At 49.2% G+C, this 12,240-nt stretch overlaps 1 protein-coding gene across 3 annotated transcripts in view; it reads left to right on the forward strand.

Moving 5' to 3' along the window:
* The window catches only part of JAZF1 (JAZF zinc finger 1), a 327,155-nt gene that overhangs the window by 310,419 nt on the left and 4,496 nt on the right, over positions 1 to 12,240 (forward strand). The window contains exons 4-5 of one of the 3 annotated variants that reach the window (XM_064575123.1): positions 4,518 to 4,687; positions 4,975 to 5,978. In XM_064575123.1, the coding sequence (XP_064431193.1) occupies positions 4,518 to 4,687; positions 4,975 to 5,169 (365 nt within the window). In that variant the 3' untranslated portion in view covers positions 5,170 to 5,978. Of the gene's footprint in view, positions 1 to 4,517; positions 4,688 to 4,974; positions 5,984 to 12,240 lie in introns of those variants that run through there. The other 2 variants (XM_064575124.1, XM_045864516.3) reach the window with 2 other exon arrangements.

Here is a 12,240-nt window from a genome sequence, read left to right on the forward strand (position 1 = left end):
GGTGTTTTTCTGTTCTGTGACTGAGCGCCGCGTCCCTTTCAGTGGGGCCCTTGCGGGATCCGGGGCTGCCTTGATGGGGGGGCGGGGGGAGAAGAAGGGAGGAAGACGTTTAAAGAGCGCGACCTTTTCCTGCCTGGAGTCCTGAGGCAGGGAGCCAGAGAGCCCTGAGAAGGGAGGCCCCCTGCATGACCACTATGGACCAGCTGCACGCGGGGTTCGGTGGCCCGGGAGTCCCTTCTCGTGTCGGAATTCAGATTCCACGGCCCAGCATTCCTCAGCAGAGCTTTCTGAGAGGGCGGCCTTGCAGGACACCTACCTGCTCTGGGCCCCAGAGGGGCTGATTCCTCCTGTGACTCACACACTCCAAAATCCTCTCCTCCCCATTCCCTGCCCCAGTTACAACGATAGGTAGGCTGTTGGTTTGGCTTTGCTTTTTTTTTTTTAACCCCCTCTTTTACACCAAGGAAATACTTTTAAACTTTTTTCTGTTTAGAAAATTATGCAGAAAATTAACATTGATGGATTCTGGGTGGTGGCGGCTCAGAACAAGAAACTCGTCTCGTTTCCTTGTCATCCCTCTGCCTGCTGGCTTGGGGCCCGGCTCCTTCTGTAGGCTGATAGGAGAGCGGTTAGATGCTGCCTCAGAGATGACCCGCACCGCCCGTGGCCAGTGTTGGATGCGTTTGCTGTGTGAATGAATGCGAGTCACCTCCTGCTCCCCTAGGGGAGTCTGAAGCCTCATTTCAAGCCGCTGGCTGTGATGTGTCCCATTGGACCCCTCCAGCCGGCCTGGAGGGCATTGGGCCCCACAGGGGGCACAGCGAAAGGAGACATGAGACCTTTACACTTCATAAAATACCCATTAGAACTATTAATACATTTACTTATTAAATTCTTTTATCCTCATCCTTTTATTTGCCTGTTTTGTACAGTTACATATTAGTGTACACATGCCGTTTACAATAAACACGTTCATACTCAGTTTTATACTGGGATGTAGGATCAGATTGTTGGGAGGCCACTGCTGGGGGAACCGGCCTTGCTCCATCCTGCTTTCCCCGCAGTGGGCGGGAACATTCTCTAGCAAAGGTCTGGAAACTACCAGGACTTCATGTATTCTGAAGTTAGTCTTGAAACTCGCAGATGAAGCAGACAGGGCAAACGGTCCAGGTTGGGGTTTACTGTTCTCCTTGGTAAGACATGAAGAAACGAATAAAGCGAAGCCGAGAGAGGACTGGCCCAGATGTTTTTGTAACTGCAGACGTAACTTCAGTTTCGGCTGAGCTCTTCCTAGAGCTCCACGATGTTTGAAAGCCGACAAAGAACGGTTGTCGGCAGATGTTGTCTGCAGGCCCCCCCGGGCCAGTTTTGCAGATGTGAGCACCACGCAGCTGCCGTTGCATTTGGAGAACAGTGCGGCCTGTCTCCACCTGCAGTGGGCTCTCTGGCCGCGGAGTGAAAGGCAGCGGCTGAGGGGCAGGCCTGGCCTCACACCTGCTCCCGGCTCTGTGTGATGACAGGCTGGCGTGGGGGGTACAGTTAAGAGGAGCCGTGGAGCCCCTCCACACACTCTTCTGCTTGAAGAAAGGAGTCCCCCCAAGAGCAAGGGAACAGTGGGTGAAAAAAGGAAACTGCTCTTGTGACCTTTTACTCGTTTATGTACCAGATACTCCTTTAATGCTTCCCAGCCAGGCATTGTTCTCAGTATATTGCTTTAAAAATAGGAACTCAGTTATTCTTCACCACGATCTTAAGAGCTGGTTAGTAGTATTGGACCATTTCACAGATGAGGAGTCTAAAGACCAGAGAGGTGGCATCATTTGCCTGGGGTCACACAGCTGGTCAGTGGCAGAGTAGGGCCACACTGCACCTGTCTTGATACGAAGTCCCACTTGTATTTCTTCTAGTGGAGATTCTCATATCTTTCAGAATTATGTTAGTTTTTGTTTCGTTTCACAAGAGGCCTTTCTAAAAAATATATGTAATATGTACATGTAATGTTATTATAAAAATGGTGTTACGCTGTTTTCCATTTTTTGAGCACTTACTGTGGGCAGGTCCTCCTGTGCCAGATGTTCTCTAGACGTGAATTCTAATCCTTAAGCCCATTTCATAGAAGGGAAAGTGGATGACAAGAGCTGGTCACTCAGCAGACATGCCCAGCCAAGATAGGAACCCAGGTCTGCACACAGCTCTTTGTTATAAGACAATTAAGTATAAACAGGTCCTTCTTGATCCCCCACCCAGGGAGATGGTTAGTTTCACAAAGCACCCAGAGGACCCTGTAGCATAGCAGTGCCCGGAGGGGGGTGGCCCAGTTAGCCAGGGGAAGTGCCATGTTCTGCCCGGCGTCCCCACGCTGGTGATCACTCCCACAGGCGGCCCCCTACCTGCCCCACTGGGGGCTGGATGCCGCATGGTTTCCAGGTGACTGTGTCCACAGCTTCAAGCCCTCAGGGTCTGGCTCCTTTTGATCCAGTGGAGTTTTGAAGTTCTATCTTCTGGGCTTCATTAAGCCCTCCCGTGGTCTGAGGCTCCCCCGCCCCCCAGGTGTAAATGTTGCGTGGTTCCTGGTATTCAGGTTCACAAATTAGCCCAATTAGATGGGTAAATTAGTCATTCTACTTTCTGAAGTCCGGCTGGAGGAGCTTTGTGAAATAGCATTTATAGTTTTCTAACAAGCAATTTAAAGGACACCAGCATGTGGCATTTGTTTAAGAGTAAAATGTCCTAAACAATGCCCTACTTAAAAACAGATCGCGAAATTTGCTCACAGACTTAGAAACGTGGCCAAGCACACCCCTGCATGGTCTCATACAAGCCCTTCCAAACGGGGTCTCTTCTTTCTCTTCTTTCGGGAGGCTACAGCCGAACACGACAGAGTTACTGAAACCCACATTTAATTTCCAAAACCTCCTTTTGCCAAATTGTTTTTTTCTGCACCACCCAAGAGTTTCTAAACAGGCTTCAAAACAGACTGCTCTGAATTCCATCTGAGTGGTAGACGGTGAAGAATTAGCAACTCAAAGGAGGCTGCGAGGGCCAGCCTCGGGGTGCTGCTGGCATTGGCAGCTGGGAAGCAAGACGGGAAAGCAGTGTCCCCAAAGAGCCAATAGAAAATGCCTAAGCTCTTGAACCTCTCTGGACTCAGTTTCCTTGTGTTCAGGGAAGTGACAGCTCCCCCCCGCCCCCCCCACCTCACAGGGCCACTGGCCAATTCAGTGAGACAATGCATCGAATGTGCCCGAAACACAAGAGGCAGTCAGTCAACTTGAGGTCCCTTCCTTCCTTCTTGGGTCCTTTTAAGTGTTCGCTTCAGAGGCCGGCGTCCTTGTGCCTGGCTCAGTTGGCTCTTCAAACAATCTTATTAATGCCTATTAAAATGAAACCCAATAAAAATGCCAATATTTGGTGTTGAAATAATTGATGTAGCAGAGACAGACCACGGAGCACCCAGGCAGGCCCCTGGTGCCGTTTAGCCTCACACCTGGGGGATGAATTTCACAACTGTAATTGCTACCATATAATTCTTATTAATGTTGTGCTATAATTCCTATTTATTCCACGGGGCTTGTAAATGCATTAAGACTTGTCAACATATTATTTTACACTGTTTATGATCTGTAGAATTATGTCCTTCAGGGTTGCATTGTGCAAAAGCTCAAAATGCTTTGGGCCTCATTAAAAAAGAGCAAAAAGTGGCTGCTTGTTGAAGTGCTTCTCCATCCCCACCGTCCTGAACAGAAGTCCATGAAGGAGATTTTAAACTCCATTCTGAGCAGAGCTCTTAACCTTGGGAATACAAGTGAATTCCCTCCTCCCATCTGAGCTCGGATGGGACAGCCCACCCCCCCGGGGAATGCTGTATGTGGCCAGAGAGACAGGTGTCCTTCCCTGGGGACAGATGTGGTCAGGAATTGTTTGGGCTCCCGTGATCTTCCATGGGCTGGGACCTTGTATTCTGACCTTGAGTTTGGCTCAGAGCTTCAGGCGTTTCTGTCCACCTGCTCCCTAGCTTGGGGTCACCCCCTTTTAGTTCCAAATTTCCTCATGGTCGTCTTGGCTCAAGCTCTAAAGAAGAAGATTTGAAATTAATTTCCACCAAAGTGTAGATACCTAATAAGTGTAAAATGTAATCCCGTCCCACAGACTTCTGCATTTACTACGCCGGTAAGCGTGAAACATGGAATGTCAGCCACAGCATGTGTGTGTGTGTTGGGGCAGGGGTGTCTGTCGTCCTCGGTGTGGGCCTCACAGCCTCCCCAGCACCTCCGCGTCACAGACTGGCCTGCCACAGAGTCAGGTTCAAGCTCTTGCTCAGCTAATTCCCGGCCATGAATGGTTGGGAAACCCTTAATCTGCACGTCTCCGCCCTCACTGGAGTGCTCTCCCCCGGGGCAGGAGGCCCATCTGGTCACTGCCATGCCTCCTATCCTGGGGCTGGCGGGGGAGCAGACTGGAGGGAAGCACAGGCCAGGACGGCTGCTGACTGTCCTTGCCCTTCTCTGGCCCTGCAGGCAGCGAGTACGACGAGGAGGAGGTGGATTACGAGGAGTCGGACAGCGATGAGTCCTGGACCACGGAGAGCGCCATAAGCTCTGAAGCCATCCTCAGCTCCATGTGCATGAACGGAGGGGAGGAGAAGCCTTTTGCCTGCCCGGTTCCTGGATGTAAAAAGAGATACAAGGTAAAAGCAGGACCACCTCCCTCGGCATAACCGCATTAACTGCATGGGAACCGGCAGGCCCCCGTCGGGGAGCAGCTCCTCACTTCTGGAGAGAGCCTCCCTCCCCTGGGCCGACGGTGCCTGGTCCTCACGGAGACGTGGGCCTAGGGACAGGCAGGCCCCTGGGTTCTGGGTGTTTGGTGGGGTTGTCCCTTTTGCTGATCCAGCTGGAAGCTATAGGTCAAAAGAAGGGTTTGTTTGGTAGGAGGATCGTGTTTTTGACATTCTTCAAACTCCTGTCCTATCAGAATACCAAGCGTGTCGCCTGTTTATGCCACACACCTTCCCCAGCAGTCGGCTTATGCAGGTGGCTCACGGAGGACGACTTTGAAGTCTTAAAGGTGGTAGACGGAGGGTTTTTAGCTTTCAGCCCAGGAAGTTCGTGCTCCCTTCCCCGTGACCCCACCACCGGCATGAAAGATCAGGAGAAAAGGGGGCTTTGATATTTTTCTCACCAAACCGCCCACTTCAGCGCTCTGTCGGTGACAGAGGACACAGAACCCATGTCTCTGAGAACCTGACTGGGTGTCACACGCGGCCAGGGACACTAAATTTTCTATTAAGAAAACTCAAAGGGAGGGCGCCTGGGTGGCTCAGTTGGTTGGGCGACTGCCTTCGGCTCGGGTCATGATCCTGGAGTCCCGGGATCGAGTCCCGCATCGGGCTCCCTGCTCGGCGGGGGGTCTGCTTCTCCCTCTGACCCTCTTCCCTCTCGTGCTCTCTGTGTCTCATTCTCTCTCTCTCAATAAATAAAAAATCTTTAAAAAAAAAAAAAAAAAAGAAAACTCAAAGGGAAAAAACACAACATTCAAGGGTTGGTCCACAGGGCACCTTAAAAAAGCAAATTTGCACACTTTCTCCTGAGGCGTTTGCAGTTGTTTAAAATCCAGCTGGGAGATGGAAATCTAAAAATCAGGAACCTGTGTGTGGTACATTTGACGATATGCTAATTTACCCAGAGCTCAGCAGACTGACTTTTTTAAAAAGGCTTAAAAGATGTGCAATGCATAAGCACTTCTCATACGGCTCTGAAACGTGTCCCTGAACACCAAACAAAACAAAACAACCCCTATTTCAGTATTTTTTGTACCGGCTGCTGATCTAAAAGTGGCCGAGGCTTTGCCTGTAGAAAATAGGCGACAATGTTCTCATGGAAAGGCCGGGTATGCTCTGTTTAAAACGAAGATGCCTGGGCGGGGGCGGGAGGATCCCCTCGGGGCTCGGGAGCCGCTCAGGGCAGGACGGGACTCAGAGTGGCGCACGTCGGTTTTCTGTGTCCGACTTGTGGAAGGCGTGGAAGGTGGAGAGGGGGAAAGGCCACCAGGTGGTTACCTCAAGAGGCCAGAAAGCAAAGGGATTGCCAGACAGGCTCGTTTTTCCGGAAGGTAGCCCCGGCACTGCAGAGTGTTTTCCTTCTTTTTTTGTTTGTTTGTTCGTTTCAAAGTGGAGAAAGCTAGACCGAGAGGGTTCTGTTCTCGATTCCTACCTGCTCTCCAGATGCCACGTCTCTCCCCACGGCTTCACAGAGCCGTTCCTCGGGGCTGGGCCGCTGGCTGCCTTCTCTCAAGCATCCAGACGCTGTTTAAGGGATGTCATGCACATCCACTGTGTTCAGAGAGGGAGCAGATATGAGCCAGACTGAGGCTGGCCCAAAAAAGGGGGGTTGAGGTGGGGGAGAAGCCACAGCCTTTATTCTGGCTGAAGAGCAAAAGGCACTCCCACCTTCCCACCAGCTTCATTCCTTCCTCACAACCTTTTTCCCCCCCGCCCCGGTCACTTGTTTGCTTGTCATTAGTCTTTTGCCATTCTTTTTCCTGGGTTTCCAGCAATTTCTCCTGCAGTTGTCTACATCTGGGTTGATGGGGACTTGAGTGCTCTTTCTGCCCCGAAGGCCAAAAGAAAATTGAGTGAGGCCTGGGCTGCGGAGGCTGCCTGCTTCAGCACCACCAACTGACAAATGACATGGGCGGCAAGTAGTGGTCCCGATTTCCATGAGGGAAGTGTGAGTTTCCTTTTCCGGGCCAGAATGCCCGGTCATGATACATGGGACAAGGACAAACATGTAACCACTCCTCCTAACCGTCTGCTTGAGGAGCGTGGTCATGTTCCCTAGTGTGACCTTTCTGCTGGGAAGTTACTGGGCACAGGGCAGTGGTGTTCTCTCGTGTAGTTACTGCATCTTATTGACTGCAGGATTGCTGGACTGGGTGTTGGTTTGAGGAGGGTCTAATGAGCTGGTGTGCTGTGGGGTCAGGCGGAATCCAGAAGTGCCGCCATGTTGTTTATCCCCAGGGCTCACTTCAGACTTGTCTCATTCCTTGCCCGCTGATGGCAGAGAGTCTCTAACCACTTAGCCTCTTGGGCACGGACTCCAGATCAGCTCTTCTCACCATTTCTTGGCATTTGCAGAAGCAAAAGATGAGGTATCTAACTTTCCAGACTTCCTACTGAGCAGGGCAGGAGAGGGGCCCAGCAGGACAGCTGAGTCTCCATGTTGTTTCCCATATTAATCCCGTTGCCTAGGATGCCCCCTTCCCCTCTTCCATCAGTACATCTCATTTGAATGCCCCTCATTTCTCAAGGCACAGCTCAAATGCCACCTGCTCTGGAAAGCCCTCACCAGTTTCCCAGACTGAGTCCCCACTCATAGAATGAAGTTCTATCCCCTGACCTTTCTACATGCTCCGTTGATATCACTAGAGAGCACTTACTGCCTTATCACCCCAAGGGTCCGTTTAGCTCATAGACCCCTCCTCAGCACCAGGCACAGGTCTTGGGCAAGTAGATACTCTGAAGATAAAGGAACAGAGGCAAAATGCATGGGGAAGAGGACAGTGTGGGCCCCCCCCAGCTGACCACCAGAACCCCAAAGCAATTGGATGATTCATTCTGTTGGATTTGTCTCAGACACGTTCCAGGGTGAACATCTGATCCCGCCCACCTTGGTGCGAGGCACTTTTTTTTTTCAGACTTCAGACGAGAGAGAGAGGACTCCCCAGCTTATAAGTGGGAATGGCTTCAAAAGATGGGTTGAAGTGCTTCCTTTGATAGTTTTTAATATTAGAGTTATTAGAATTAAAGGCATTTTGCTACTTTCAAGAACTAGAAAGCAGGGGCGCCTGGGTGGCTCAGTCGTTAAGCGTCTGCCTTCGGCTCAGGTCATGATCCCAGGGTCCTGGGATCGAGCCCCACATCGAGCCCCACATCAGGCTCCCTGCTCAGTGGGAAGCCTGCTTCTCCCTCTCCCACTCCCCCTGCTTGTGTTCCCTCTCTCGCTGTGTCTCTCTGTCAAATAAATAAATAAAATCTTTAAAAAAAAAAGAACTAGAAAGCAGAACAAGCTGTCCCCTGAGAAGTTTCTCTGAAAGGGTCCCTGCGCTACCTGGGGAACGCTATGGTTTCAGCACCATGAAGGAAGCTTGGCCTCTGCTGTCTAGATACACAGCCAGGCAGGTGTGTTGCTGAAGGTTTTCTGAGAAGGGCACTTCAGCCATTCTCCCCGCTCAGTGGATCGAAACCTCCTTGCCTCTCCTAAGGGTCCCATCAGAAGCCCTGCGGGGGGCATACCTGACCACCTTTCTGGGTTGCAACTTGGCAGTAAATAATCAGAACTTTTAAAAAGTATCTGTATTCCTTAGCTCCATAATTGTCTAAGAAATGTATCCCAGGCACATCACCAGGGATGCAAAACTTGATATACAAGGTATTCATCACATTACTTACAGTCAGCACAAATTTGGGAAATACTAAATTTCTGGGACGCCTGGGTGGCTCAGTCGGTTAAGCGTCTGCCTTCAGCTCAGGTCATGATCCCAGGGACCTGGGATCGAGTCCCGCATCGGGCTCCTTCCTCAGAGGGGAGCCTGCTTCTCCCTCTGCCTCTGCCTCTCTCTCTCTATCTCTCATGAATAAATAAATAAAATCTTTAAAAAAAAAAAAAAAGAAATACTAAATTTCTAACAATAGGGAAATGTAATAAAATCCTGCCAACAAAATCCTTTCAAAAAAATATGTAATGATGAATCCAATCTCGTTTTCTTTCAGGGGAAAATACTGAAAGATGTTAGTGATTATACCTGTTCTTTATGTCCCTTTGTATTTTCTAAATTTCGGCAGTTGCCTACCCTGGACACAGATTGCTTTAATAGAGCGAGTTAAAAAAAAATGGGATTCCCGCCTGACTCATCCCGCATGTTGAGTCCGGTCCGGAGCGACTCGCTTTCTCAGCTCGTGGGCTGCCTGATGTCACCACGCTGCTGCAAGAGGCTTTACTTGCCATGCTGACATTACCACCCCCACCCACCCCAGCTTCGGTCTCTTCTTTTTCCTTCCTCATCAAAGCCCTGTGACTCCATCCTCTCCTTTATGTAGACCATCTCCTTATGTAGAACGCCCAGCTTGGCGCCCAGACTTTGTTTCATGATTTGATCTGGAGTGGCATTTTGAGAGGCGCCTCTAAACGGTTTGTTGTCCATTGACTGGTTCAGCTCCCTCATTAGGGCAGGTAGTTCCTGATGGTAGAACCTGGCATGGAAATGAACGGATGCCCTCCTTGCCTGGCCCCCCCCGTCAGGCCCTCCCTTGGACCTCCTGCCCAGCCCTTTCCTCCACATGGTAGCCCCGTGTCAGACCACTGTAATTCATAGACCATTTTCTCCAGATGGAGTGACCTGTCCCAATCCTTCCCAACTTTTAAGATTTTTCAAAGACCACCAACTGGTTGTACTAATTACTGAGTACCTAGCACTTCAGGTACATGGAATTCTGGGGGAAATGTGGGTTCTGCAATCAGGCATGCCTGGGTTCCTATCCCAGGTCTCAGGTCTATCATTCCCCTGCTCACTCACTGTCTCGGAGTGTCTGTTTCTCTAAAACATGAGTACTGGTTAAGAAACGAGACATCAAATACTCAGCATGAGCAGCTCTTGTTACTGCCCTTCCTTCCCCCCCTTCCTTTTTCTCCCTTGCCCTTTCGAAGTTAGTTCCCTTTCTCTTTTCAGAAACCAGAGGATTGAAGAATTTGGTTTTCTTTTTTTTTTTTTTAAAGATTTTATTTATTTATTTGCGAGAGAGAATGAGAGACAGAGAGCACGAGAGGGAGGAGGGTCAGAGGGAGAAGCAGACTCCCCGCTGAGCAGGGAGCCCGATGTGGGACTCGATCCCGGGACTCCAGGATCATGACCTGAGCCGAAGGCAGTCGCTCAACCAACTGAGCCACCCGGGCGCCCCTGAAGCATTTGGTTTTCAAGTTGCGTGCCATTATTTATTTTTGTTCATATTTCTTTTTTTTTTTTTTTTTTTTTTTTAAGATTTTATTTGACAGAGAGAGACACAGCGAGAGAGGGAACACAAGCAGGGGGAGTGGGAGAGGGAGAAGCAGACCCCCTGCCGAGCAGGGAGCCCGATGCGGGACTCGATCCCAGGACCCTGGGATCATGACCCGAGCCTAAGGCAGTTGCTTAACCAACTGAGCCACCCAGGCGCCCCATTTTTGTTCATATTTCTGAAAGACCAAACTTCTTTCAGGATCTCTGTAATTATAAATGTCAGTGAATCTTTTTAAATCCCAAGTGTTAGAAAGTTCCCATTGCTATATGTGAATGAACAGATGGGGCAGACGGTGAATCGCATTGGAGCTTGTACTAACATTTGTGATAAGGCTGTCCCACTGACACTCGTGAACATTGTAAATCACAGCAACAGAGTTAACGTGGGTTTTTTAGGTTCTTTAGCCAACCCTGGAAATGCCACGTGTTTCCACATGTGCAATTGGCTTACTGATTTTTCCAGAGTAATAAAGCAAATGTATGGAGTTAGCTGTGTTTTCCTCACAGTCTCATGGCCAGACACACAATACGGTGTTTACAGTCAAGCTGGGAACAGACCACAGAACCTGCTGAAATCACCTCAACCTTGGGCTTGTCCTTCTGGCAAACACTGGATCTGGTCATGTTGGACTGGCTTCTTGTGGCTTTAGCAATTTCTGGTTTCAAACTTCCCATCACCTAATTATAAAAAATCAGGCCTGGATGGAGTATTTAAGCTTGTTGGTCAAATGTTTTTATTTTGGGTTCCCCCTATTTTCTGACGAATGTCCGTGGTACTGGGACACAGGGGTAGCTGGATATTTATTGACCCATCGTGCAACAAGTTCCCTGTGAAATCAAGGACATGAAATGTTTGTCACCTTTCATCTACAGAAAAGGACCCTACTAGGTGCTCAGTGAATATCTGTTGAGCTAATAAATGGGCTATTAGCAAGCAGACAAATGCAAATTTCTAGTTTTTGTGATCCAAGAGACTTCCTACTATATTGTTACTTAGAAAGCCGATGGTGCTTTTCTAAAACTGTTATTATCTGTCATGGTTCTGTGGGTTGCCGGGCACCAGCTAGGTGGTTCTTGCGTGGGTGTCTCATGCAGTTGCAGTAAGAGGTCAGCTCAGGCTCGACACAGAAGTTGGCTTTTACTCAAATCCCTCAGCTTCCGTTGGGATGGCTGGAACAGCAGGAGGCTGGCAGGGGTTATCTACCCATCATCTTAATGGGTCTGATTCTGCCACTGTCCCTGCTCTCCCGATAGCCCACCACAGCACGTTATCCCCAGAATGCCTCTAGAACAACAGTGAGGGGTCCTCACCCTGCAGGGAGGGACTGATGAATGAACAGAAACAAAGGTGAAGAAGGCCGAGAGCCAAGTTCAGGGCAGAGGGTATTTGTCCTTGTGCTTTGACTTGGTGGACAACCGTCAGTCCGACTCTGAACACAGCCAACTGGAGTTGCCGTTTGGCACCCGTGGGTTCAACTAAGTCAAGTGGGATTCTCTACCAAAGGACTTTTAAAAAGTATTAATGTGCATTATGAATCTCTAAAAGGGAAATGTAAATAGTAATAACCACTCAACACATTTTAATGGCAATTCCCAACTTACTCCAGAACAGTGAACCACGTTCTAACAAATTCACTCACAAATGCTCGTTGAGCATCTACTGTGGGCCAGGCAGTGTGCTAGATCTAGCTCATGAAACAACAGCTGTCCATCCCTATATGTGGGAGCTCAGTAAGGGCATCTTACGAATAAAGTTCAAGACCACTGTGTTGGAATCCTTCAGGTGGGCTTAGGACTAGGCTCATTGGGATTAAATTCATAGAATACTTTAGGAAACAGCCTACTCTTCCCGGTAATCAATTCTCAACAACTTTGTCTCAAGCCCTTTCTTTTCTCTTCCCTTATTCCCAAATCTGGCAATAGCTGACTTGAGAATTGAGACCCATGCCCTAACACCACCTCTGCCATTTATTCTTTAATCTTCCATCAGTTACTCAATACCTATTTTCTCAGCATTTAATTGGGATGAACAATAGTAAAGTAAGTCTGTAGGAGTGATTCTAGGCATGGAGTCTTACAGCAAAACCAGTTAGTAGAAAACCAGACAGCATTTTGATATTTTGTTTCACTTGGGATTTGTACACCACTTTGAAGTTTGGAACTCTTATGTTGCTGAGACTTCCATAA

The sequence above is a fragment of the Mirounga angustirostris genome, unplaced genomic scaffold, assembly GCF_029215605.1.
Source record: "Mirounga angustirostris isolate CCGP_5_RB_7025 unplaced genomic scaffold, mMirAng1.0.hap1 SCAF_12, whole genome shotgun sequence".
Taxonomy (NCBI): Eukaryota; Metazoa; Chordata; class Mammalia; order Carnivora; family Phocidae; genus Mirounga; species Mirounga angustirostris.